The sequence below is a fragment of the Centropristis striata genome, chromosome 10 (genome assembly GCF_030273125.1).
Source record: "Centropristis striata isolate RG_2023a ecotype Rhode Island chromosome 10, C.striata_1.0, whole genome shotgun sequence".
In the NCBI taxonomy this organism is placed as follows: domain Eukaryota; kingdom Metazoa; phylum Chordata; class Actinopteri; order Perciformes; family Serranidae; genus Centropristis; species Centropristis striata.
In genome coordinates, this window is record NC_081526.1 from 7391490 (window position 1) to 7417357 (window position 25868).

Below are 25868 nucleotides of genomic sequence, written 5' to 3' on the forward strand. Positions count from 1 at the left end.
TTAAGCCTTCTATACCTCTATGTTAGATCTACCTTTGAAGCAGACTGCAGGTACACTCTGTAAATATAATAAATACAGTGGTTATTTTCTTTTTCACTTTCTGCCTTAGGGAGGAAATGTAAGAACGTTCTGTAAAACCAGCTGACATTTCTGAATTGAGCCATGTTTTTTTTGTGCCCCGGCTTTTGGTTTTGCAGAGTAAAACTCCTGGTGCATTCCTAAATATCTGAGGAATTGCTCTCAAGCCCTGCAGAGGTTTGTTGACAGCAAGAGTGCCGGGGGTACAGATTACTATTTGCTGTTAATATCTCCTAAATCTTTCTGAGCGTTGGTGTGAGACAGGTGTGTGTAATCTTTGACTTGGCAGTACCGACTGCCCATCAAGACTCTCCACAGTTCATTCCTACGGGAAATGTTAAACTTTTATCTACAGCCTCACATCCACCTCTTCCAGGCTTTTCAAAATTGATCAGAATTCAGTCTGGAAAAAAAATGTGTGTATGAGACACTGCAGGATGAACTAACAATGGTTCAGCTGCAGACAGAAAATTGTTCTCCGCTGGATATTAAACTGCCACAGCATTTTCCTGCGAGCTATTCTGAGCCCTCCCTAATGAAAGCAATCACACAAAGCAGAGAGAAACACACGGTGTGACATATAGAATATAAACCTCCCTTTTACATTGTGTGAAAGTTTGTCTCACTCCTCTATACTGGCTGCAACATAAAATATGTAATCAGCTTAATGAGTTTTTGCTGTAATCGAGAAAGCCTGAATTATTTGTCTAATTTATATTAGCCACGGATTCTATCACATTCTATCCTGAATCCAATCCTTTATAAAGTCTTATGTAATTATTACCTGCTTGGTTTCAGATGCAGAATCCTACCTGAGGTGAAAATGAGACACATGCATTGCATTGCTATAAGATTATCATATAAACTAAATGTTCTGCTCGTTTATGTCACGGTGAGAGCTCTGTATACTAATTTATTCAGTGTGATTTTGAACTTCTAGAATCAATTTAGCCATTTTTAATCTGCTCTTACATGATTCATTTTTACAAAGATAACATGCGTCATTGCTGCCTTTTTCTTATTTGAGATTTGAACAAAGCAAGAATGACTTTGGGAGAACACCGTACTAGGCAGATGTTGATTCAATGGATTTAAATTTTTGAAGCCATTGATTTTGGTAATTATTTAATTGCACTGTATTGCAAAATGCAGCACAGTGCTGGGTATTGAACTCCAATACGTTTAGGTACAGACTGAATTGCTTATACTATTGAGTATCAAAAAAATAGCTCGCCTTTCAATACAAAATTTGGACTTTCTAATATCTAATCAAGTGAGACAATAAATATGCAGCATACAGTCATGGAAAAAATTATTAGACCACCCTTGTGTTCTCAAATTTCTTGTTCATTTTAATGCCTGGTACAACTACAGGTACATTTTTTGGACAAATATAACAATAACAACAAAAATAGCTCATAAACGTTTGATTTAGGAGCTGATATCTAGACATTTTCCATAGTTTTCTTAACAATGATTTCGGTAGTTATCAACTATTTTTGTTGTCATCTTTATAATTGTCCAAACAAGTGTACCTTTAGTTGTACCAGGCATTAAAATGAACAAGATATTGAAGAAAATAATAGTCTAATAATTTTTCCATGACTGTACATGCACCGCATCAACTAATGCTGGTACATTAAACATTATAAAGGACATGCAGGAACTCTTCATTAAGCACAGAGACTGGGCTCAGGTGTTTGAGTGTTTGTTTGTTTGGGTGTGTGTGTGTGTGTGTGTGTGTGTGTGTGTGTTGTACTTTCAGAGGCTTGAATACAGTGACAATTGAATAGATGTGAAGGAGCTGAAATATGAAAAATAAAGATTTGTACCCTAGTGCAAAATGTTGCAATGTGTTTTTGTTAAAATAATTTTAAAAGATTGCTATTGAAAAAAAGTTGCTCAGGGTCGGAGACCAGTATTGAAGTGATTGTATCAGTTCTGGTATTATAATGGTATTTTTTGTAGCTTACTTCATATTATTCCCTGCAATGAAAATGAACATTGTAAGCAAAACAAAGGTAGATTTTATTCCATTGCTACTGTACTACATTGTACTGTACTGAACAGGGCTTGTTTTATTATGTCCACTGGTACATGTGAAAGATTTTGCCCTAAAGAGCTTTGATGATTAACCTCTTATTTGCTGACGATGGATGAAATTGCATCTTTTTCCTGCCTTCTTACACACATTAAATGTTTTTTTTTTTAAAGTTCACAATGCATTTCATCAATATATTATCACGATTGCATCAATTTCTTCAGATCCAACATGAAGACATCAAGTGTGTGTGTCCCGAGACAGCAGTCAGCGTTGATAAGCTGCAGCCATTCATCATCGGACAGAATAAGGCCTTGACAAGAGGGACATGGAAGGGAGAACAGGAGGAGGGAGAGACTGAGGTGAAGGACATTTTTTTTTCCTTTTCACAAAAAGCAAGATTCAAACTATTTAACTCTGCATGCAGTGCACAGGTGGGCAATCAGACAGCAGCATATTGCCCGGTGGCTTCATCCTCCCTGGGTTGACAAGACAAGTCATTTCTGAAGCTGCTGGTTTCACCCCGGGGAGCTGGCGTCCAGGTGAGACAGGAGCAGAGCACAACAGATGCTTTGACAGGAAGGAGGAAGGAAGGAAAAAGGCTGCATTGATCACTATCTGACCCAGACATTAAACACAAGTTTTTGCACCCTCAGATCACGGGAAGAATATTATTTTGGAGCTCCTTTTTTTATAAATATATAAAAGAAAATTGATTTTCACTTGGGTGAAATGACTCAACATTCAGATGCTGGCTCTCAATTGAGAAATCAAATGATAAATCTTTAATGCGTGAAGCCATTTCTTCTCTATTCAGCACTCACTGCTCCTCACATGTATGCCAGAGAAAACACCTATTGATGTCAGTGTGAATGAGCAAACTCTTATAATAACCCCAGTTTCCTTTTGTATTCAATAATAACTAATAACCTACATTCAGTCATATCAACATTATTTCTTTCTTTTTTTTATAATAACCCCAACATATCTAACATCTACATTAAATATCTCTCTTTCTGAAATCACTTTGACAGAGGGCGTGGCCAGGCCGATAATCATGGAAGAAAATAGACTTTAATTAAGAGGAAAACTTTAATTACAGAACGATGTTTTTCCCAATTAACATTATACACGTCACGTAAGGCTTTTCTCCACCGCCCACGCACACACTCATACAGTAATCACCAGGAGAAATACACCGATTAACATAATGCATATTGTATGCAAAAATACATACAACACACAGTACATGTTTGACATTAATTTCTCCATTGCATGAGCAATATGAGAGGGTATTTTTAAAATCCAGCAAATAGCCACTTCCATGACAAAGGGTGCTGCTGCTTGACAAAACGGTGCTCAAACTACTGAAAGTACAACAGTGCTTGATTGAATACTTTATAAACAGAGAGGCTTAAAACGCACTATACCTCTTGGAGTCTTTTCTGGCATTAAAGAGCCACAAGGAATAAGGTGGACCCCTGGGAGCCTCACCAGACACCAGCAGGCTTTAGTTACCTCTGTGCTCTTTCTAAATATGAAAACAGGGCTCGTTTTGATTCACTGTCTCCCATCTGTGTCCAGATCTGATTGAAATCTTTATATAAAAGTCCTCATCAGTCAGTAGGCTCCAACAATAACCGCCTCTGCTTCTTTAGACGGTCTCCTGTCCGTTACTAAAAAGTTTATCATCCCCTCTGACTTTATGAGAAGGTTGCAGCCCAAGAAAAATATGCCAAAAACCACCGTGAGGGACAAAACGCACATGACGGCTATCTGGACCACCCTCATGATGAAGAGGCTCCTCTCATCCGGAGCGGCCGCCACAAAGCCGTTATCAGTCACCACCGAGGAAAAGTTGCAGCAGAGAAACTCCTCCGTCTTGTTGAGCAGTCCTCCCTCCGTTTGGTTGAACCCGGTGTTATTCATTTCCACTTTTTTCCCCCTATAATTTCAGAAAAAACTTTCAGAGATGCGCGAAGCAGAGAGGGACACAACAAGCTGGAACAATCCCTGAGAAATGTGTCATCAAGTGGAAAGTAAAGACGAAGAAAGAAGTTCCGTCAGATCACGCAGCGCTCTTCCGGAGTTCAACAAGCTGCTTTGGCATCGCATTACTGGAGATTTCATGTGGTCTGTAGTCAGTTTCCGAGCGGAATGAATCCACCAACCCGCGGTTAAATAGCCAGACACTACCTGGCTGCGTAAAAGCGCTCCAGTGGCACGACTGCACAGCAAGAGCGCCACCATACGACCAGACAGGAGTGTCCACCCAGGGCATGTATGTAGTACATTATGTCCTGTTTGTGTTCTGTCATGTTTGTCTGTTTGTGTGTGCAGCCTGCTCTGTGTTGTTGTGTGTGTACTGTATGCCTGTGTGTGTCTGCACCAGTGTTTCAGGAAGACATTACCACCATGCAGCCTGCAATAAATCACCTTTATTAGGCTTTTGTACTGGATTATTAATTAGCAGTTAGCTTCTATGTGGATAAACTGTTTTAATTTGAATTTGTATGTGCTGTATTTGAACCACTGGGTGGAAAGCAAATATATAAATAAACAATGTAGTGTATCTGTTTATTGGTAATAAGGTTTTGAAATAAAATCACATAGAATAGAGTAGAAAAGAATGTCTTTATTGTCACTATACGCATATACAATGAGATTTGAAAGCTGACTCCAAAACGCAGTGTGGCAATAAATAAAATATATATATATAAAATATACAATAAACATACATAGGCAAGTAAATGAAAAGAAAAATATATATGATATAATGTAAACATAGGCAAGAAAGGGAGGTGAGATGCACATTCTTCAATTTGCCAAAAGCAGATATGATGCTATGCAGTGATGATAAATATATTGAATGTTGAAGGACAAATTATTACACAAATTATTGCACATTGCCGAGTATTGTATATTTAAAAAAAGAAATATTGCACAGACAGTCTGTATGAAAATCAGTGCATATGAGAGTTCAGGGTGGTTATTGCTTTTGGGAAGAAACTGTTTTTGAATCTGTTTGTTGTTTATTGAGTGATGCAGAAGTGATTGCTCCATCTTTCTTGAAATTTAGCTATTTTTGCTCAAGGTTATGGTCATGCTGTATAGTAATAGAAGAGGGGACCAATAGGGACAGTTCAAATTCTCTATATGTTCCTCCCAAAAATCCAGATTATTGCTCAGTAGGTCATACATACATGAATTAATTAAACAGATTGGCCCCATATTCACAATTCTCAGTCCAGCTACTTGAGTTAGCATTGGTTCAATTTGTGATGCGATTATTGATGCATTCCTAATTTGTGAATGTTGTCACTAATGGAAACTCACTGATCTAAACGATTCTTCTTACACTTTATGGATTTTGACTCAAAAACATGTGATGACTACCCACCAGAGGCTTTCTCTTGCAAGCTCAAGGTCTTTCTTTTCTTTCATTTTACCATTTTAATAATTATAAAATATAATAAAGCACAGGTGTTGCTAATAACACAAGCAATGGTTCTGTTCTAGTGTCCCGCTAAAAATAATTATTCAGTCATAATTAATGTTGTGATTCAAGCCTGAGCTTTACTGTGACATGCCAAAATGTCTTTTGTGAAAAAGGGAGCAACAATGAAAGCTAGTTCTGTTATTTATCTTTTTTTTTTTTTTTTTTTTTGAATTCTAACAAATGTTCCAACCAGCTGCACAAAGCCACGACGTGAAGTCGCCCTCTCTGGAACAAAGAGGAACCAGGACATGTGCTGACACCTAGTGGATCGTTTGGATCTGCTGTGGACACAATGTTTGTTTATACGCATTAATTTATACTGTATATGCACACACACACACACACACACACACACACATGCACACGCACACATATTCTTGTACTTCTATCTTTGTGGGGCCCCTCATTGGAATAGTGAATTCCCTTGCAAGGTTATAATAGTTTCGAATTTTTCATTAGTTCTAGTTTTAATGTTGTTGTGAATTTTTGTTTTCAAATTCAGTTAGTTTTAATTAGTTTTTAGAGTGAGTTTGCTAGTTTTAGTTTGGTATGTATGTTTTTTTTAAATGCTTTAATTTTAGTTTAGTTTTTATTAGTTTTAGTTTTTTGTAATGGGGTATTTGTTGGGTGGGAGATTAAAAGAGGTCACAGTAAATGTTGCCTTTATTTGCTTTGCCTCATCCATCTTCATAATACAGTTTCAGTTAATCATCATTATCATCTAACCTGAACCCTTAAAACAAAGTCTGAAATCGCAAAAAGCCTTTAAAGAAGTGAGGACCGGCCAAAATGCCCTCACTTTGCAAAAATGTCCTCTCTCTATTGGTTAAAAATGTGTTCTGGTCCTCACTATGTAGGAAGTACAAGAACACACACACACACACACACACACACACACACACACACACACACACACACACACACACACACACACACATACACACACACATACATATTTCACAGTGCATCAACCACATTGTATTCGTCAGCTGTTTCAGCTACATTATAGTTGATTGAATTGAAATAACAATAAGTGCTTCAAATAAAAATGCACTTTACATTCTGTGACAGTACTTCATTGAGAGTACATCTGAGTTATCATGATATCTAAAATGCTAAAGGCTTAGATTTGATCTACTACATTGCCCAGAGGCCACTGCCACAATAAACGTCCCTCATCAACAGCAGCAGATGGCAGCATTGTTCAACATGATTCTCTGAAGGTTTACCTTATTAAAGCTGTGTTGTTTACATCCGTTTTACAATTTAAATAATTGGCTAAAGGACATGCATGCACGCCAAGGAATATGTATTTTATGGTGTTGATTTAAATGTCTTTTTGACTATTGCTCGACTGTAAATTACTTCACAGAATCCTTGAACCGACTTCCTTCCTGCTGTTCGCACATCAAGAACATAATGTGAAAACAAACATAAACAACTTAAAGACTCCCTCTGGGTTTCTTATATGCATCATGATGATAAAACTGGAAATTAATATTCAAGGAAGGTGGAGTAATTAATCAGATCTGTGAATAAACAGTATTTTTCTACTGTATTAATTAAAAAAGCTCTCTAGATCACAGAGAGGGCAGAACATGATGTTATTACCTTTTTAGTCAAAAGTTAACCTTCTAATGAAAAGCACAAAATATTATGATTCTTTTTTTTTCTGGATTCATCGAATCCACGGCAATCGAATATACAAAAAATGAAAGCATCATGTTTTGGAGGACTGTCCTCCCCCAAAACATAAAATGACCCATATTTATGTTTGCAGTAAGTGCTGCCTTCTAGTGACTGTAGTAGTTGAAAAGGATGCCAAGATGGAAGTGACGTTATAGTATAAAGAGTATAAAGAACAACAAAGTCCACTGAGTTTTCATGTCCCATGTGAAACAAAGAGTCAATGGTGTTATTTGAACAACTTAACTTATTCACACTTTTTTGACACCTACATAACCTCACTTCAAGTAGTAACTTCCATTTATTTTACTTTTGTAAATAATTTACCACATTTAACCTATTTTTTCTGCAATGTGTCCAGGTTTTTCGTAGCTTCCGATGCAAAAGGTGAAGCCAAGAAACTGCCCAAACACAGAAAATGTAAATAAAAGATAAAATATTAGCAGAAGGCAGGGTCAGATACAGACACTGCCACACATTTGTAGTGGGTCATAAGTGATGATTGAGCGGGATTATTTTTGTATGAGTCTTGGTGTTGTTGTTTTTTAAGGAAAATCCTGCATAGTATGCCTTTAAAGCAAAAACATTTCGGAAAGCTAGAAATAACGTGTACAATTCAGTTTAAAGATACTTTTGAGACATGGATACTTAGTCCTTGTCTTTTACAATCATTAAAATATCAAAACAAACAAAAAACCACCAAATGAACAACAACAACGGAACAACTTAAACATGGGCCTTATTACGTTGACGGTTTCCCTTGTCCTTTTACCATAATAAATGTGAAATTCAAAATGAATTGAAGATTTCATTCGCAATTAAAGATTAAAGCTCTCATTAAAATCAAGAAACCAACCCAAGCTTGACTGATATTCCTTTGAGTACACATTTAAAAAACATGAATTATAAAAATGAATTTCTTTTAGATGTCTTTTCAAAAACAACCCAAAGCCAGTTTGATCGATATTCCCTCGCTGCACGCAAATAAAAACATGATTTTTGATGAGGATGATCATGATAGAAAAAAAATAAAATAAAAATAGAACACTATTTTTTGTAAATGAAGCCTATAATATAATGAAAACTGTGCTATTTTGCACAATTTGCATGTTTGCATGTCATCACTGTATGCTTTAAAAATATATATATTATTAATTAATTAATTAATTATTTTTTTGTAATTGAATGAACTTTATTGCAAAGGATTGTACTCTTTAAACTCATGCAAGAAACTCCTAAAGTTGGGTGGAGTTTTGGAGTATTGCGTTTGTGAAATTTGCCATACAAAATGAATAGGTTTGTAATAAAGGTGATTTCATTTTCTCCCTGGACAAAATACATTATCACACTTCTGCAGTCAGTTAAGATGTTTATCTTGATTTTACACACTATATATTGTTCAAGTTGAGTCCAGAAATTGATAGATTGGGTAAAGTGGTAGAATACATGAGTTTTCTGTTTCCATATTGCAAAAACTGCATTTGTTTCACAACACTGTATGCTTTTTTTCTTTTTTAATATAACCTTTATTTCACATTCATTTATCGAACATATACAGCAGTAGTGCAGTAACAGAAGTAGCAGGGTAAACATAACATTAATAATATTTGAGAAACCTCTAAATAATACAAAAATAAATATGTAATACATAATACAATAATAACATTAGTAGTAAAATAATAATTTAAATACACAAACACACACACAAACGCATATTATATATTTAATTATTATTAATAATTAAATAATACATAAATAGAAAATGAAAAATAATAACAACAGTAGTAAAATAATAATTATATATATATATATATATATATATATATATATATATATATATATATATATATAATATGAATGTGAAATAAAGCTTATATTAAAATATATATATATATATATATATATATATATATATATATATATATATATATATATATATATATATATATATATATATATAAGCAAAGACAAATTAATTTGAATAAAAAAAACTAAAGTGTACAGTTTTGATAGCTTTCTTGTTTTTAGCATTAGATATTGACTTGAAGTACATCTCCAGTTCTTTCCGAAAACCACAAAAGAAAGGTTTCATTTTGGCAAATTTACATTTATGGATGTAAAACTTTGCAAGGATTATAATCAGATTAATTAAATAATATTATTTTTCAACTGAAATGTTACTCATTCTAAAACCAAAAAGTACATCTTGCAAGAGGAGCGTGAAGTCACAGGTGATATATTATCTAAAATAAATCTGCATCTCATCACTGTGTGCTGCCTACATTTACCAGACGCCCGTGACGGTCCAATTCACTCGCGTTTCTTGAGTGACGTGGCTCTCAGCCAATCAGAGAAGAGAAACGAGACATTTTGAAGGTCGGGCTGAGCGGAGGTTAGATTGTGCTGTATATTATCTCGCCTGTCCTCTTACTGTTATAATATTCAGTCGGAGAACAGGTGCATGCATACGGACGCGTTACGTTGCATTGACCGCATCAGCGTTAAAAACATATCGGGGGAAATTAATGGAGCCTGGTCGCGTTCACGGGTTTACTGCGGCTCAACTGGGGACACATCATATCAAGGAGTCCAAACAGGTACCAAGAGAAGCTTTACTGGACGGACAGTATCACGCTGCATTGTGGACCAGACTGTATTGAGATGGACTGTAACTTAGGTGTCGTTTGGAGACGTTGCGCGTTTGCAGGAGCGATTCACCCAGTTTTATTCTAATGCTACTGTACGGTGTATTGGGTCATGTTGTCTGCGTTCAACACGTTGCCTGAGAGCCAGGCTGGAACAGGTCACTGGTTCACTCCATCCACAATTTAGGTAAGCATTTTCTGTCGCATGCACAAAAAAAATGTCGTGGACTAATTGCTTCACACAACATGTAAATAGATTCAATGATGGTGCTTATATTTTCATAATATCAAGGTTGAAATGTGTATTAGAATCAGTGTTGGTACAGTTTTTCCCCCATCTCACTTCTGTCACATCCCACAGTTAATACCAGGATAATCTATATATAATGTACATGCACATGAATTAAATATGGTGAGTGTGTTTCTGCTGTAGGTCACACCTTTAAAACCAACATAGTGCTAAATGTAATGTTTTTTTGTTGTGTTTGGGTTGTAAATAAGCTGCAGTCATTGGCCTAATGGGCTTATTGGGATCAGCTCTATAATCACCTCCTGTTCCTGCAAAGGCTGCGTATAGATTGACATTTTTCAATACTGCTGCCATTAATGCTACTATGATACCTGAGTTTTAGTGCCAAGCAACAGAGGAAATTATTCCTTTTCCCTCAGTATTTCAGCTTTACAGTGTTTATTTAGTTGTATAAGACCATGTTGACCAATCAATCAATGTCAACTTTCAAGTCCTTATGGTTTCCAGCACTTGATGCCAGAAACACAATTTGTTCTGCACTCAAAAAGTATTGATGCTTGACACACAGCTACACTTTCTGCTGGGGACAATAGAGATGCAGAAGCTTGCTGGTTTGAGTCTCTACCATTATAGATATAAACATTAGGGCTGTTGACTAATGCTCTAATTGTTTGGTTGATTTAATGGACAGATCCATCAAACAGAGATTCTCCACAAAGAATCATGTCTTGGGTTTAACAGGGAGGTGCTGATAAGTTTCTTGGAAACAAGCCGAGGAAAATAGATGGATGGCATGGAAATGACTGAAATTCTAGAACTAAACAAATCTAATCCCAAAATGATAAATCAACTATAATCAATGAAAAAGGGGCAACACTATTGAGAATTATGGATGGGTATCATAAGGATTTTATCGATACAGATACTGACTATAGATACAGATCCTTATCAATATTCTTGATATATTGATACCAGATTTGATGGTTACTAGTAAAGTGAGCCAACACTTTTGAACATTTTGTCCTGTCAGCAGCTTCATCATCACAAGAAACAGTTAGTAATTTGAAAATACCAGCTTGCATTTTAGGATGAATTCATTTTAAACCAATGCTGATAGCAGCATCATTTTTTCACAAGCTTATTGATATTTTTACTGACCAGTCAGGAGCTGGCAACAATATAGAACCGGTTTCTTAATACCCATCCCTACACTGAAAAAAATACATTTTTTTGGCCCTGTAATTATTGTTTCAATCATCTATATAAATTCTACAAAGAAATACGAATTCAGAGCTTTTACTTTAAAATAGCAGTTTTTCATGTAGTGCATTACTTAGTGATTGTTTGTTATTATGTGTTCTCAGTTTTGTATGTAAATTGAATCATTCGTTCCAAGTAATATTCACTAAACCAGTTCATTGGCTTAATTAGTTGATATTTCCAAGTAAAATGTAATTGAGGGACCAGTGAATCTGCAATTTACTTCGGTATTTTCATTAAAAAAGTGGTTCTATTAAATAAATATTACTTAGAAACAGCCTGAGTAAAGATTACAAACACTTTCTGTGTGGAAAAACTTGCCAAGCTTTTTTTTAAGTAAATGTCACTCCAATTTTTTTCAGTTTACTGAACATATGAATGCTTTCTCTACCCATGAGCAGGAGTAGGATTTCATCCCTTTTTTTCCGGCTTTGTCTTAAAATGTTTGCTGCTCATATTGCTGCTTCCAGTTGTATTGTTGTGGACAGGGATTGGTTGAGAGTCTGGCAATGGCGTACAGTAGCAAGATTTTTGAATGAGTAACAAATTTAGCTCATAGCATGGCACCAGACATTTCACAACAAAGGGAGCTGCAAACGGCACACTTAACTGTCGCTGTCACATAAAGCAATTAATAATGCCTGGTGGTTTACAACACAGGAATTGAAAATAGTGTAGAAAGTGTCGACTGGAAGGATGTGTTTTTGCACTATAGGAGAAGAAATATTCCTCTGTGCAGATGGTTAGAATAATTGACTCAGACTTCTACGAATGAGAATATAGCAAGCTGGCGGGAGCACCGTTGGTGGTACTAAACCCAGACATGTCTGTGCCACTGACACATCAAAGCAGATGGTTAGAGATGCAAACAGACAGAATCATCATTGATCTGTCTACTATGTGAGCCGAGGTGATATGCTACACACACTTGAGTTTTACTCACTGAGACTTTTTTTTTCATGTTTGGACTTATTATCTGGAAGTCCAGATTGCGTCCATCTTTTCAGGTTCGAAATCAGCAAATGTGTGAATTCTGTCTGTTGGAAATCATCCGCGGCGTTGTGATGATCGGAGTCTGAAGCTTTTGATGCAGCCGGACGGAGGCTGCCTTGTTTTTGAATGAGATAAGAGTTAGCCCAGGGCAGCGGTGTCAGAGCTGTTGATGGACATTTAGACAGGGAGCAGAGAGGACAATGTGTGTGTGTGTGTGTGTGTGCGTGTGTGTTTGTGTGTTCTTGTACACGTTTTTAACCATCAGAGTGAGGACTTTTTTGCAAAGTGAGGACATTTTGGCCGGTCCTCATTTCTTTAAAGGGTTTTTTTTTGTTTTAAGGTTTAAAGGTTATATTATGCTTATGTTTAAAAAAAGATAATTAATTAACTAACTGAAACTGTGTTGTGTGGTTACAAAATTAACTAAAATTATAGTGAAAATGTCCTTCGTTTTTGTCTTTGTCAACTTTTTTCATACGTAATGAAGATGGATCAGACAAAGGAAATAAAGGCAAACATTTACTGTGACTTCTTTTAATCTCCCACCCAACAAATACCCCATTACAAAGAACTAAAACTAATAAAAACTAAACTAAAACTAATGGAAAATTTAAAACTATTATAACCTTGCAAGGGAATTCACTATTCCAATGAGGGCCCTCACAAAGATAGAAGTGCAAGTGTGTGTGTGTGTGTGTGTGTGTGTGTGTGGTGTGAGAAAATCATTACCATGCTGCAAGTGAAAGATAAGGGATTCTGTCAGATTCCCCATAGGAGATGCTGCAGGCATTTTCCACTAGTTGTACAAGTAAAGGGTGGGATAACTGGTTACACATACATTCATTTGCAGACTCATTTGTTTGAACATTTTTTCAATGTTACATTTTGAGCATATGCAGAGGCTCAATTGGCTTTAACGCACATAATGTACCAAAGCATCATAGGCAGTATCTCTGTAGGATGAACTACTATCCTGCATGATGTATATTGAAGCCTATATTTCTGTGTTGAATGCCCAAAAGGCTGCTGGGTATTTGTGTGCTTGATTCTCTATGGATGAAAGCATTTTTCCCCATCTTCCACTTCCATTCTGATTATACTTTCATAAGCCTTTCAGTCAACAACAACCTATAATTTCAGTCAAGTAGAAATCCTGTTCGACAGAAAATGATGTTGTTTTTCATCAGAAACATTGTGAGGCATACATCCCATGCCAGTGAGATATCTAACCTCCACAAATTGCCTCTGGTGTGAAAGCTTCCCAGATGGTCCGAGCAGCACTACTGATGAAGTGGGAGAAGTCTGTAAAGGGGAAATGAGCATTCACTCATCCTTTCAAATGGAGAAATGTGGAGGGTTTGGGGTCAGTCCAATGTGGGAAGTTGGGTGTGACCTCCGATGGACTGTGTGTGACTGTGTGTGACACCCGTAAACCCCCTTTTCTTAACAAAATATAGCAAAGATAAGAAAAAAGGAGAAATAAACTCCTGGCTGCCTCTCTCTCCTCTGGGGTACCATCTTTTATCATCCTTAGCATTATTTTTGTTATTATTTAGGGGTGCACCGATTGCAATTTTCTGGCCGATCACCGATTTTTAAAAAGCCTGACCTGCCGATTCCGATTTTGGCCGATACCGATTTTTTTTTAACTCGCAGTTAATTTTCTTATTTTATTGAAAAACAATAACACAGCAGTATTTTTCTTTAACAAATAAAGGAAATCACAATGTCTGAGGTAGTTAATAAAATATTGAACTTAAAATAAATAGCAACAATTTACAGGACAAACTGACAAAAGAACTGCAACCATAAATAAAGTGTCCTATAGTGTTGTTCATTATAGTGCAACAAGAACAAATGCCCAAATGCAGCAGCTTTGTGGCTATTCAAATGTTAAAATAAATAGCAATTTACAGGACAAACTAACAAAATATATTATTATTATTATTATTATTATTATTATTATTATTATTATTATTATTATTATTATTATTATCATATGTGCATTAAGGTATTTTAACTGGGCCAAGATATCATCCAATATTATGATTATACCACATATGTCTGTATTAGTGTACAGGTGCATCTCAATAAATTAGAATATCATAGAAAACAACAAATTACATAGATCCATTACACACAGAATGAAACATTTCATGTCTTAATTCATTTAGTTTCTTCTAATCATAATGAGTGGCTTACCTTTAATGAAGCCCTTAAATTCAGTGTCTTTGCTGATATCTAGACATTTTCCATGGTTTTCTTGATAATAACCAAAAACATTATCAAGAAAACCGTGGAAAATGTCTAGATATCAGATCTTAAATTAAACTCTTATGAGCTATTTTATTATATTTGTCCAAACAAATGTACCTTTAGTTGTACCAGGCATTAAAATGAACAAAACATTGAAGAAAAAGGGTGGTCTAATAATTTTTTCCATGACTGTATCATGGCATGGTTGGTACCAATGGATTCTTTACTTCTTTACTTCTTCGAGTTTCTTATTGTACCAATCACACAAACACAAACCATCAATGGGTTGATGGCAACTTAAAGAGCTCTGCAACACGTTTCCCCAACTCAAAGAGCACCCTAGGGAGCCCTTCAACTAGAATTCACAGATCCAGCTTTTTCAAATCCATATGACATCTCAACTTCAAGGTATCTAAGCTGCAGATACTGATTTCTAATTTGAGACCAGTCCTCCTTTTTTTTCTCCCTTAAATGTAAAAGCTGTTTACCCTCCTGCAGTGGAACTCACTGGGATCATTTTTTATGTGAGGTAACACGATGCCAGGGATTTCTGTGGCACTACAAACTGAGTTGGCCACCCGCCACGACTTAATGAATGTAACTGATAGTCGAAATGCTGAATTTTATGATGACACTGTCAAAGCAAAGTGGAGCCGCCACATCTAGCTGACAAAAAGCTAAATATAATTCGACCCTTAACCCCTAAGCAACCATTATCTGACTTTTTAAAACTCTTAAGCAGATATATCTGGTGTGGTGTCTGCCTCAAAAACCCAGTAAAGGCTATATTTTCACTTTCTCACCTCTTACTGTCTGCTTTTTATCTTCTCCTTCCTCATGCAAATACAATCATGTTCCCCCATTATCATACTCAACTGCACATCTGTTTCAGATCTAACCCGTAACCTGTGTTTTGTTCTAGACAACACACTCTATCACAGTCAGTGATCAGTTTTGACACGTTGTCTTTTCATTTAGTTAAATGGCAAATGGAGTGCACTTATATAGCGCTATTATTCAAAGCGCTTTACACTACACACTGCGCTCATTCACCCATTCACACACACATTCATACTGGTGTTAGAGGCTACCAGGGCACACTGGTACCACCTGCCACCATTGGGAATTCATTCACACACCGATGAACGCAGCATCGGGAGCGATTTGGGGTTCAGTATCCTGCTCAAGGATACTTCAACATGTAGGCTGCCATGCACATTAGGCCATTTTGGGAGGATGTGTCCGGCGTTAACTCATAAACACTGGGTTTCCTGTCAGTATGTCCTTTTCCACTCTATACCTTGGACTCCCCCCAAAGGACTTGAATAAAAGTGACTCGTACCTCCTAAGGATCTTCATGGCGGCCAGCAAGAAAGCCATCACAAAATGCTGGCTTCAGAAGGATCGCCCATCAGTGCACAGTTTTATAAACATTGTAAATCAGTTACACCATATGGAACAGACTACCTATAACCTGAGGCTACAAAAGACTGTGGGGGAAGGCAGTGGGGAAAAATAGACCTTTTTTCTAGCCCATTAACGAACATTGCAAATATTCCACTCAAGCAATTGTACCACATGCTGTGTGTAATTGCATGTATATACTTATGAACAAATTGGTATGTGCATATATTGTTTCTATGTTTTTGTCCTCTCCTGACCTCATATTCCCAATGCTTGTCTGTATGTATGTTTGTGAATGTATGTATATGTTCTTAAACTATAAAAAAACAAAAAAAAACAAAAAAAACAACAACCATGTAGGCTGCCACGGTCTGGGATCCAACCATCAACCCTCCGATCAGTATGTGACTGCTCTACCAGACCATTAGTTGTGTCTGTACCCGACAAATTTAATCTACCGTTTGTGTAACAAACAATCTATCTATCTATCTATCTATCCACCAATTTGCCATTCATCCATCCATCCATCCATCCATCATCCATCTATCCATCATCCATCTATCCATGTACCATCCATCCATCCATCATCCATTTACCATCCATCCATCCATCCATCCTTCCATCCACCAATTTGCCATCCATCCATCCATCCATTTACCATCCATCCATTCATTTTCCATCCATTCATTTTCCATCCATCCATCCATCCATCCATCCATCCATCCATCCATCCATCCATCCATCCATCCATTTACCATCCATCCATCCATCCATCCATTTACCATCCATCCATCCATCCATCCTTCCATCCACCAATTTGCCATCCATCCATCCATCCATCCATTTACCATCCATCCATTCATTTTCCATCCATTCATTTTCCATCCATCCATCCATCCATCCATCCCACTAATAAAAAATAAAACAAATAAAGTATCTTACTGTTAAGAGCTGTGAAATGTATAAAGTCTGGAGAAGGCGATTACTAATCAGTTTTACAAGAGACGAGTATCGATCCTCTTTGAATGTGGTTTCTCAAGGATTTTGCTGACCTCATGTTTCTGGAAATTTCTTGGAAGACTAAAATAACGATCGGAGTTCATTTAGAATTCCACCTTCTCAATTAGTGTTTTCCCTCTTCCCCCGTAGGATGACGCCTCTCGGTCACACCTGCTCGGTCGCCTCCCTGTTTCCTCGCCCCGTCTCCACAGTTCAAACACAGCGTCAGCAGACTGAGCGCTCCTGAGCTCCCGCCGAGGCTCCTCACTTTGTTTGGCTTTCCTGGCTGGCGTCCCAGGGAGGTGATGCGACGGTTTGTCTACTGTAAGGTGGTGCTGACCACCTCTTTAGTGTGGGTGCTGGTGGACGTGTTCCTGCTGCTCTACTTCAGCGAGTGCAACAAATGTGATGACAGGAAAGATCGCTCGCTGCTCCCTGCCCTGCGAGGTGAGTTCACACCGCTACACCTTTCACTCACAGGTTAGGTGTGATACAGTTTTCAGGAAGCCATTGAGCAATAGACACTTTATTCCTTTGTCCTTAACTGCTCTCTGCTCTCTCTCTTAGTTTTGATATGAGGTTGAATTTTGGAGATTTTCTATTGAAATTTTCTGTTTCTCCTACTGAAAAGAGTATTAAGGAGGCGCATGGTTTCATGGAGTTAATTTTAAGTCTCTCAGATAAAGTTTAAATGTACAGTACATTTTACATTTTATTCTATTTTTAATATATTTTATCTGATTGTATTTACTGTTCTATTGTTTTCTACATCTCTTTGTATTGTGCTATCTATTGTTGTGCAGAAACCTTGTATTTGCTAAAATTGTGCTATAAAGTGGATTGGATTGGATTGAAATGTTAAGTTTTGGATTTCAAGGGCTTTTGCAGATGTTTAAGGGGATTTTGATGGGAGGAAATCGAGTCCAGTTCTATTTGTGATGTGTTGAAGGGAGTTAGTGTCATACTGCTTTAGAAAATTATGACTTTTTAGAGTAATTGACATCCACTGTATGGACAACCCATCTCATGTAATATAAAACTGCATTTACATACAATTATTTACTGTTTAAACTGACTTTTATAACACCTTACCAGGATTTTTTTTGCCCTAAACCTCAGTGGTTTTGTAGCCTAAATTCAACAAAACCGCAGCCTTTTTTTGTGTATGTGTATGTATAATGATGTGTTTGTGCTTTTTACGACATGAGTCGTTTTTTAAAAAGCTCATGTGGGTCGTTATGGGTGGTATTGACAAATGACCTGTTTTGTCTGTCAGGTTGGAGATCTTGTTCAATATAAAACTAGATTGTAATTTCTATAAATTAATTTTAATATTATACTGAAGTGCACTGAAACATGAAGCACATGGGCCTGCAATCTTGACAAAACGTGTATTTAAGTAATTAGGTAATTACGACCTAATCAAAAATAAATACAGGATTAATATCAATAGCTGTTGACTGCCAAGCAATCAGTGTGGAGTGTGTTTTGCTGAAGGTAAAGTGGTGTCTCTCTCCCGGTGCTCCGACAAGCTCAACTACATTCATGTTAATTTAGAAATACACGAGCTGGAGCTTTGATTAACTTCTTCTTTAGCTGCTTGAATGTAAAATAGACCAACACTATTATCACAAAACAACCAGGTTCATCAGGAAACACAGTAGGCTTGCTTCTGAAGCAGCAATCTGCATATACCAAAATATTTTTAAAATTACATGCTGGTTTTTTTAATAATTATTTTTACAGATGCTGTTATTGACTGCTATAACTCAAGTTTATAAGTGAGTGGAAGTTAACAGATAATTTCCTTTATTTTGTTTTGGGTTCCTTCATTTTTTATCTGTTAGAGCAGGCAGTTGGCTTTTCCTGCATAATGACAGGAGGCCAGAGGCCATTTAATAAACAAACATGAATAATATGTATCAGATAAAATGAATAAACATCTAAAGGCCTACAGCCTAAAGTGTTAAATAATTTAGAATTCAAATAAACAGACTTAGATAAACTAACTGAACCTGGCACAATGGCCTGCATGACGGGTGATCACAGTAACTTGTGTACAACTATTCAGGGTTGGTACGGGTGCTTGAAATCCTTGAAAATGCTTGAATTTAAATGTTGTATTTTCAAGGTTTAAAAAGTGCTTTGATTTCGGAAAAAGTGCTTGTAAATGCTTGAAATTCTTACTGTATTTCTCTTGCAATCTGACTATATCCATCTATAGACTATAGATAATCACATGTTCAATGTAAAAAATAATGAGTAGCCTATCTGAAATGAAGAACGTTCCTCCTAAAAGTGTAATACCATCTCTGTTGGTATGGTTAAGTGAAATCTCCCCCTTTTAGTTTGTAAGTACTCATCTAAAACATGCAATTTACAGGTGTAAGATACTGGAAAAGCTTAAAAATTTACCTTGAAAGTCCTTGAAAAATGCTTGAATTTGACCACTGCTAAAGTGTACGAACCCCGACTATTCCTATTTGGCAAAACACGGTGGTTAAGAATTGATATGGGATTGCAAAATAAAGACAAATTCATCCACAGTCTGTCATCTTTGCCAAGAGCCTCACACAGGTCAGGTGTAGCAGGGGCATGAGGACATTCAGGGCTTAGAGACACTTTAAAAAAATAAAAATAAACAAGCTCTGTTTTGTAGCTTTTTATGCACTCTGGCACCATATCTAAATTTAAAGTAATAAAAAATCCCATTGTGAATCAGTTTATACTTTACTGTGAATTAGAAAACGGTACACCTGGCACCCTTTTTCAAGCCAGATTTTGTTGTATGAGTTTTGTATCACTGTTGCAGAATCAAACCTTTGTTTGGCATCCAGTCATACAACCTTGAGGATATAAGCTGCAGACTAAAGATGTTCCATCATTTCACCAGGCTGTTTGACCTCATCTTCATCATCTGTCAAATCCTATTGACACAATGAAGTGCACTGAGGGGCAAAACTTTGCAGAGAGGTCAGAAAAACATGTGGAAAAAAGCCCTTTTTATTAGCTGAAAATAATTTAACAAATGCATGATTTGTAGTTATTAGCTTTGTGTTGTAGTGAATCTCTACCAGCCTAATGTGATCATCGTCTAACGGGACTACACTGCAAAAAAAGAAAAGTTGGGTGAACTCAAAATTTCAAGGCAACAAACTTCGATAACATTTTAAGTTGGACAATTAAACTAAATATTTTAAGTTTTGTTTTTTGAGTTTGCTCAACTCTGAATATCTCTGGCGCGATTGTTACGCCGCTATGAAATGTCAGCTAATGTTGGGACCACAATTTTGAGTTAGCATTGATATGCTAGTGGCTACTCTTGTAGCTGTAAAAAGCAGCGCCGCTAGCATCAGTTAGCCGCTAGCATCAGTTAGCTGCTAGCGCCAGTTAGCCGCTAGCTTTTGCTAATGACCGAATTTCACAACAAAGAAATAAGAGTTAGCAGAACTATTGTCCCTTGTTGTGAACCCCAACTTAAAGATATAAGTAACAACAACTCACAAACTTTTTTGTTTTTTATGTTTTTGAGCAGACAACTGGCTTCCTTTGTTGTGCTAACTTACATTATTGCCCTAAATGTCAGTAATTTATATTTCCAAGTTTTACCAAATTAAATCACTGTTTTAGGCCAAAAAATACAAGTTGGCTTTTTTGTAGTGTAATAAAGATCTAGTTGATTTACTTGTAGTATACACTGTTCCCTTGAGACGATCTCTGTGTATACGTTTGTTTGTGTATGTTTCAGAGGTCAACCTAAACCTCAGTACCTATTTAGCAGAGTTCATTTCCTCACATGCCCTGCAGTAAGCAGGTTTCTAAGCTCGCTAAGCTGCTTTTAAGGTTAGAATGAGGCAGAGCTGCCAGCTACTGAGACTGATTACCATACCAAAGTCTAATGTTACATAGGACTTGCTTTGAAAATGATGATTTGCTAAATATATGAACGGAGCGGTGAGATTTTCCTCCGACACTGGTTTTATGTAACACTGCAGGTATTTTACTTTAATGCTATTCATTCAGCCTAAAACTGAACAGCCTACAGTTAATCTGGCACTGATACCTTTCTGTTAAATCACACTTATAACTAACAAAGTACACAGTATTTAAAGGTAATGACTGGTGACTGCTAACCTCTTTTTGATCAGTTTACTCTTTACACATGCAGAAGATGCAGAGTTGACATCTTAAACCTCTGAAGTCCATTAGGTTTTGGTTCAAATTTGTCAACTTCCTATGCATTCATTTCTGTCTCTGTTTAGCACCTTACATCACATGCATGGCTCCTTTTTCTCCACACAAACTTGGCTATTAGTCATATTTTTCATTTTATTTTAATTCACAAAGTATAAAGCTGCTAGGAACCAAAATTCCAAACTTAAGACACAGGTCTCTTTGGAAATGTACCATTTATACACACAAATCCAGCAGAAAGTCTGTTTGCATGAAAATTAAAAATAGTAATAGTTTTCATTGTAGAATGTAAATTCACATTTTAAAAATGGTCTAGAAACATAAATGGTGAAAGCTGATTGCACTTTCAACTGACTTTCTCAGCTTGTCTACATATCATATATAGATAAAGTTATTACTGTAAATAAAACATGTGTATTTTCAATAAATAGATGGACTCCAGAGGGTTAATGTTCCGCCCCCTATTATAGAGAATTGGGGGTTGGGAGAACAGGGGATTTTAGGGGTAGTATTAGGGTTTAGAACATTATGATATGAGTATAATTAAGAGTATTCACGTCCTCAATTATGTCTCATTAGTTGTTTACAGCAAATTTTGGGTTGATGCCATTTGTAACACGGATTTGGAACTAATTTTGCATTTTTCTTAAAATTGTGCATTGATAAAAATGATCAAAACTCCTTCAAAATATCACATCAAGACACTAAGATTATTAAAAAAAAAATCCATGCTGTTATTTGGTTTCAAAATCTTTAGATTTACACATAGAAAAAAACATACATGCTCTGAAGTCCCGAGGTCTGTAGGTTGTGTTTAATAAGGCTGTGATTGTGCCAGAGGTCATAATAGATCATTTTTTACAGTGAGGTCAAGTTTTAAGAAATGGTCTTGGTACCATGAAATATGAGGACTAACATCATCCCACATAAATACAAATTAGCTCATTAAATCCACAAGAGTCTCAGCTTTCCATCCAACCAGAATTAATGCAAATCCAAGACTCTTTAGGGACCACACTATGCATTCAACATGCTTCCGAAATGTAATTTTTAAGCATGTTGGGTAAAGAGCATTCATTAACTCATTTAGGCCTAAAACGCCTGGAAAAAAATGCATGTAAAACCTCTGGGCGATTTTAAAATAACCCCCTAAAACCTGAAGTTTTTCTGGAAATTCAACAGAAATGTCAACGCTTCCTACTAAATAATAGATTTTTCAGCCTCTGTAGCAGATAGAAATTAAATTCAAATAAGTATTTGAGAGCTTATAGCTGTGGCTTTCATGAGAAGTTGAGTTTATTGGTCCAAACCTTCAATAAAGTTAAAATAAAAAATCAACGTGTTGCTTTGCGACACTCCCACATGTATTCTGATGCATTTCATTGGCCAAGAGACCGAAAATAGGTGGAAAAAACTACAAATACTACAAAACGACGTATCAGCTTTCCCAGCTTTAATGGTAGAATAACACAACAGCGCCCCTGGTTTTAATGGTAGAAATGCGGTAATGCTTTCCCGACTTAAATGGGTTAAAAAGAAAAACAACAGTGCAACCTCACACTTTGACAGCTTTGCCCACTTGCCATTTGAGTAGCTTTTTTTGCTGGAAACATCTGCTTACGTTGATTAGAGCTGCTCTGACTGAATCATATAATTAATATGGGGGCTGTTAAACCCAAACAATAAGCTAAAATGGGCTAAAAAGTAACTTATGTGCTGCTAAAGCCTACAGTGTGACACGATGTTTTGCATTCAGTTTCTCCTCCATTGGATCCATTTGGACAAGGGGAGTCAATGATCCCACACTGGTCATTACCAGGTTGATAATGACCTTTTAAAGAATGTCTGCTTTAAATTCCTGATTAGCACAGCCCCCCTGAGCTCAGTCAGTGTGTTTCAGTGTGACAGTAGTGAACTTTATGGCCCGTCGCCCCGGCCTATTATGTATGTTTATGTAAGGCTTTACCTTTGCTTGACATACTGAGGCAGAGATGTTTGCAGTGGTGCTGTTTGTTAACCCTCTGGAGTCCATCTATTTATTGAAAATACACATGTTTTATTTACAGTAATTACTTTATTTATATATGATATGTAGGCAAGCTGAGAAAGCCAGTTGAAAGTACAATCATAGGAGCTTTCACAGTGTGCCATTTATGTTTCTAGACCATTTTTAAATTGTGAATTTTCTTTCTACAATGAAAACTATTACTGTTTTTAATTTACATGCAAATAGACTGTTTTGTAGTTTTATTATTTGTTATTTTTTCTGCTGTTTTTGTGTCTATAAATGGAAAAAAAATGGTACATTTCCATAGACACCTGTGTCTTTTGTTTGTTTTTTCGGTTCCTGGTAGCTCTATACTTTGTTAATTAAAATAAAATAAAAAATTTGACTGATAGCCAAGTTTGTGTGGAGAAAAAGGAGCCATGCATGTAAAGTAAGGACAGACTGAAGGATGCTGAACAGAGACAGAAATGAATGCATAGGAAGTTGACAAATTTGAACCAAAATCTCCTGGACTTCAGAGGTTAAATATGTAAAACCAGAGACCCATGTAACCACATGTTCTTCTCTGCAGCATAGATATGTGCAGTCCTCTGTTTTGTTGTCTTGCACCAATTTGAAACTAATTTAGTATTGCACTCCACAAAGTTGCTGGACTCCGGAGAGACAGATTAAAGAGAAGAAAACTCCGACCAGAAAGTTTGTATAAGAAGCTTTCTGTTTCTTTTCTTCAATCCCAATGTGAGCTAACCCTTGACATAATCATTGTTATTTTCTCACACTTTAGAAAAGCTCTCTGCAGAGTTACCAAAAGCTGTAATACAAAAGTTTTCAATCAGTGGAGTGTTCCTTTTCAAATATACACAGCTTTGAAGAAATTCACCCACAAAACTTCCCAGTCGGTTCTTCTCGGCGTTGGTTGGTTTTGATCTTGATTTCAAAATTAAATTCATAAAAAAAAAAAAAAAAAATCTGTCTTTTTGCTATTTTTTCCTCACTTCAAACATGCATATTTTAATTTGGCTGAGCCAACCATCTGTTACACTGGACTGAGATCCACTGTGAGACAGCTACAGTCCCTCTGAGCATTAATGAGACTTCCACTGGTAATCATCTACTGTATCATTTCAGTTTTATTTTTTATTTTTTTTACCATTTATGAAGCGAAAAGAGCAGTTGGATAACTGTTGATCATGAAACTCAGTCACAAGACAACTGATGAATTGATGGAACATTGATTGGTTGATAGTGACTATATTTGATACAATATATATTACAATTCGGTAGTGTGTGTTAACAGCAGGACTGTTGCATCACTGCAATACACACAGAAGAAAAACTCTGTTTTTGCACTGAATTTTTTTTACATTTACTTAAAAAGGCAAGTTTTTCCACACAGATTACAAGTGTTTGTGATCTTTACTCAGGCTGTTTTTAAGTAATATTTATTTAACAGAACTACTTATTTTTTTAATGAAAATACATTAAATTGCAGCTTCACTGATGTCTCAATTACATTTTACTTGGAAATATCAACTAATTGAGCCTGTGAACTGGTTTAGTGAATATTACTTGGAACGAACGATTCAATTTACATACAAAACTGAGCACACATGATTACAAACAATCACTAAGTAATGCACTACATGAAAAACTGCTATTTTAAAGTAAAAGCACTGAATTCGTATTTCTTTGTAGAATTTCTATAGATGATTGAAATAATAATTACAGGGCCCAAAAATCTCTTTTTTTCAGTGTGTATTGTAACCACAATCAGGCCTGTCATGATAATTACTATTGTTTAATATATAAACATGAACACGATAGTTTCTTTCTGGACTCAATATATTCTCGTTTACATGTGTGACTTTTTGTGCTTTTTTGTGTTGTGTTTAATGTAATTCTGCAAATGTTTGACAGGCAGTACAAATTGCCGAAAATAAACTATGTTCCCAAGCAACCACTCCAGCTGTTTATATGTTATTTTAATTATAAAATAATATAAAACATAATGATTATCTCATTGCAATGTTTTGTTAACAGAGCCTGAAAGTCTGTAGTTTATTTGTTGTTTGTATTATTTATCTAGGATATTTTAATATTTCTTTTTCATATTTCAATTTCAAGGTTTAATATTCTCGAGATTAAACAAAATATTGTTGTGGAAAAAGACAACATCGATGCAACAATACTGCCGTTTATCGTGATAGTTTCCTAACCGCAATAAGCCCCTTAAAGAGACTGAGCATCACAAGGCAGAGCTGTGTGCCACACATGATATTTTTAAAATGATATGTAATTCAGTGACAGATGGTGCTGGATTGCAGTGCATTTCTGTCATAAATCATTACATCTCTTTAATGTTGCAGCCCATACTGTATATAGGTACAGATATACAGTATTTCAGGGTTTCAATTTGACTTCAGCTGCAGTTTTACTCCGTAACAGCTGTTGAAGCATATTCATTAAAAATCATCGACAACCAGGAGAAAATAATGACAAAACAAACCCCTGTACATTATTTATATTAGGACTTTTTTTTTTTTTTTACCTATCAG

The 25868-nt window shown here is 36.1% G+C and overlaps 2 protein-coding genes across 4 annotated transcripts in view; one reads left to right on the top strand and one right to left on the bottom strand.

Moving 5' to 3' along the window:
* Positions 1-2564: 2564 nt before the first annotated feature.
* On the bottom strand, positions 2565-4325 carry rprma (reprimo, TP53 dependent G2 arrest mediator candidate a). The gene has a single exon (XM_059342885.1). The coding sequence runs from the start codon at positions 4046-4048 to the stop codon at positions 3740-3742; it is 309 nt and encodes a 102-aa protein (XP_059198868.1). The 5' UTR covers positions 4049-4325; the 3' UTR covers positions 2565-3739.
* A 5410-nt stretch (positions 4326-9735) lies between these two features.
* The window catches only part of galnt13 (UDP-N-acetyl-alpha-D-galactosamine:polypeptide N-acetylgalactosaminyltransferase 13), a 72464-nt gene continuing 56331 nt past the window's right edge, over positions 9736-25868 (top strand). For all 3 annotated transcript variants that reach the window (XM_059342883.1, XM_059342884.1, XM_059342882.1), the window contains exons 1-2: positions 9736-10136; positions 17262-17558. In XM_059342883.1, coding sequence (XP_059198866.1) covers positions 17417-17558 — 142 coding nt within the window. In that variant the 5' untranslated portion in view covers positions 9736-10136; positions 17262-17416. The remainder of the gene's footprint in view (positions 10137-17261; positions 17559-25868) is intronic.

Excerpts from the sequence above, each read along its gene's own strand:
- rprma (XM_059342885.1), bottom strand. The coding sequence starts at position 4,048 with ATGAATAACACCGGGTTCAACCAAACGGAGGGAGGACTGCTCAACAAG.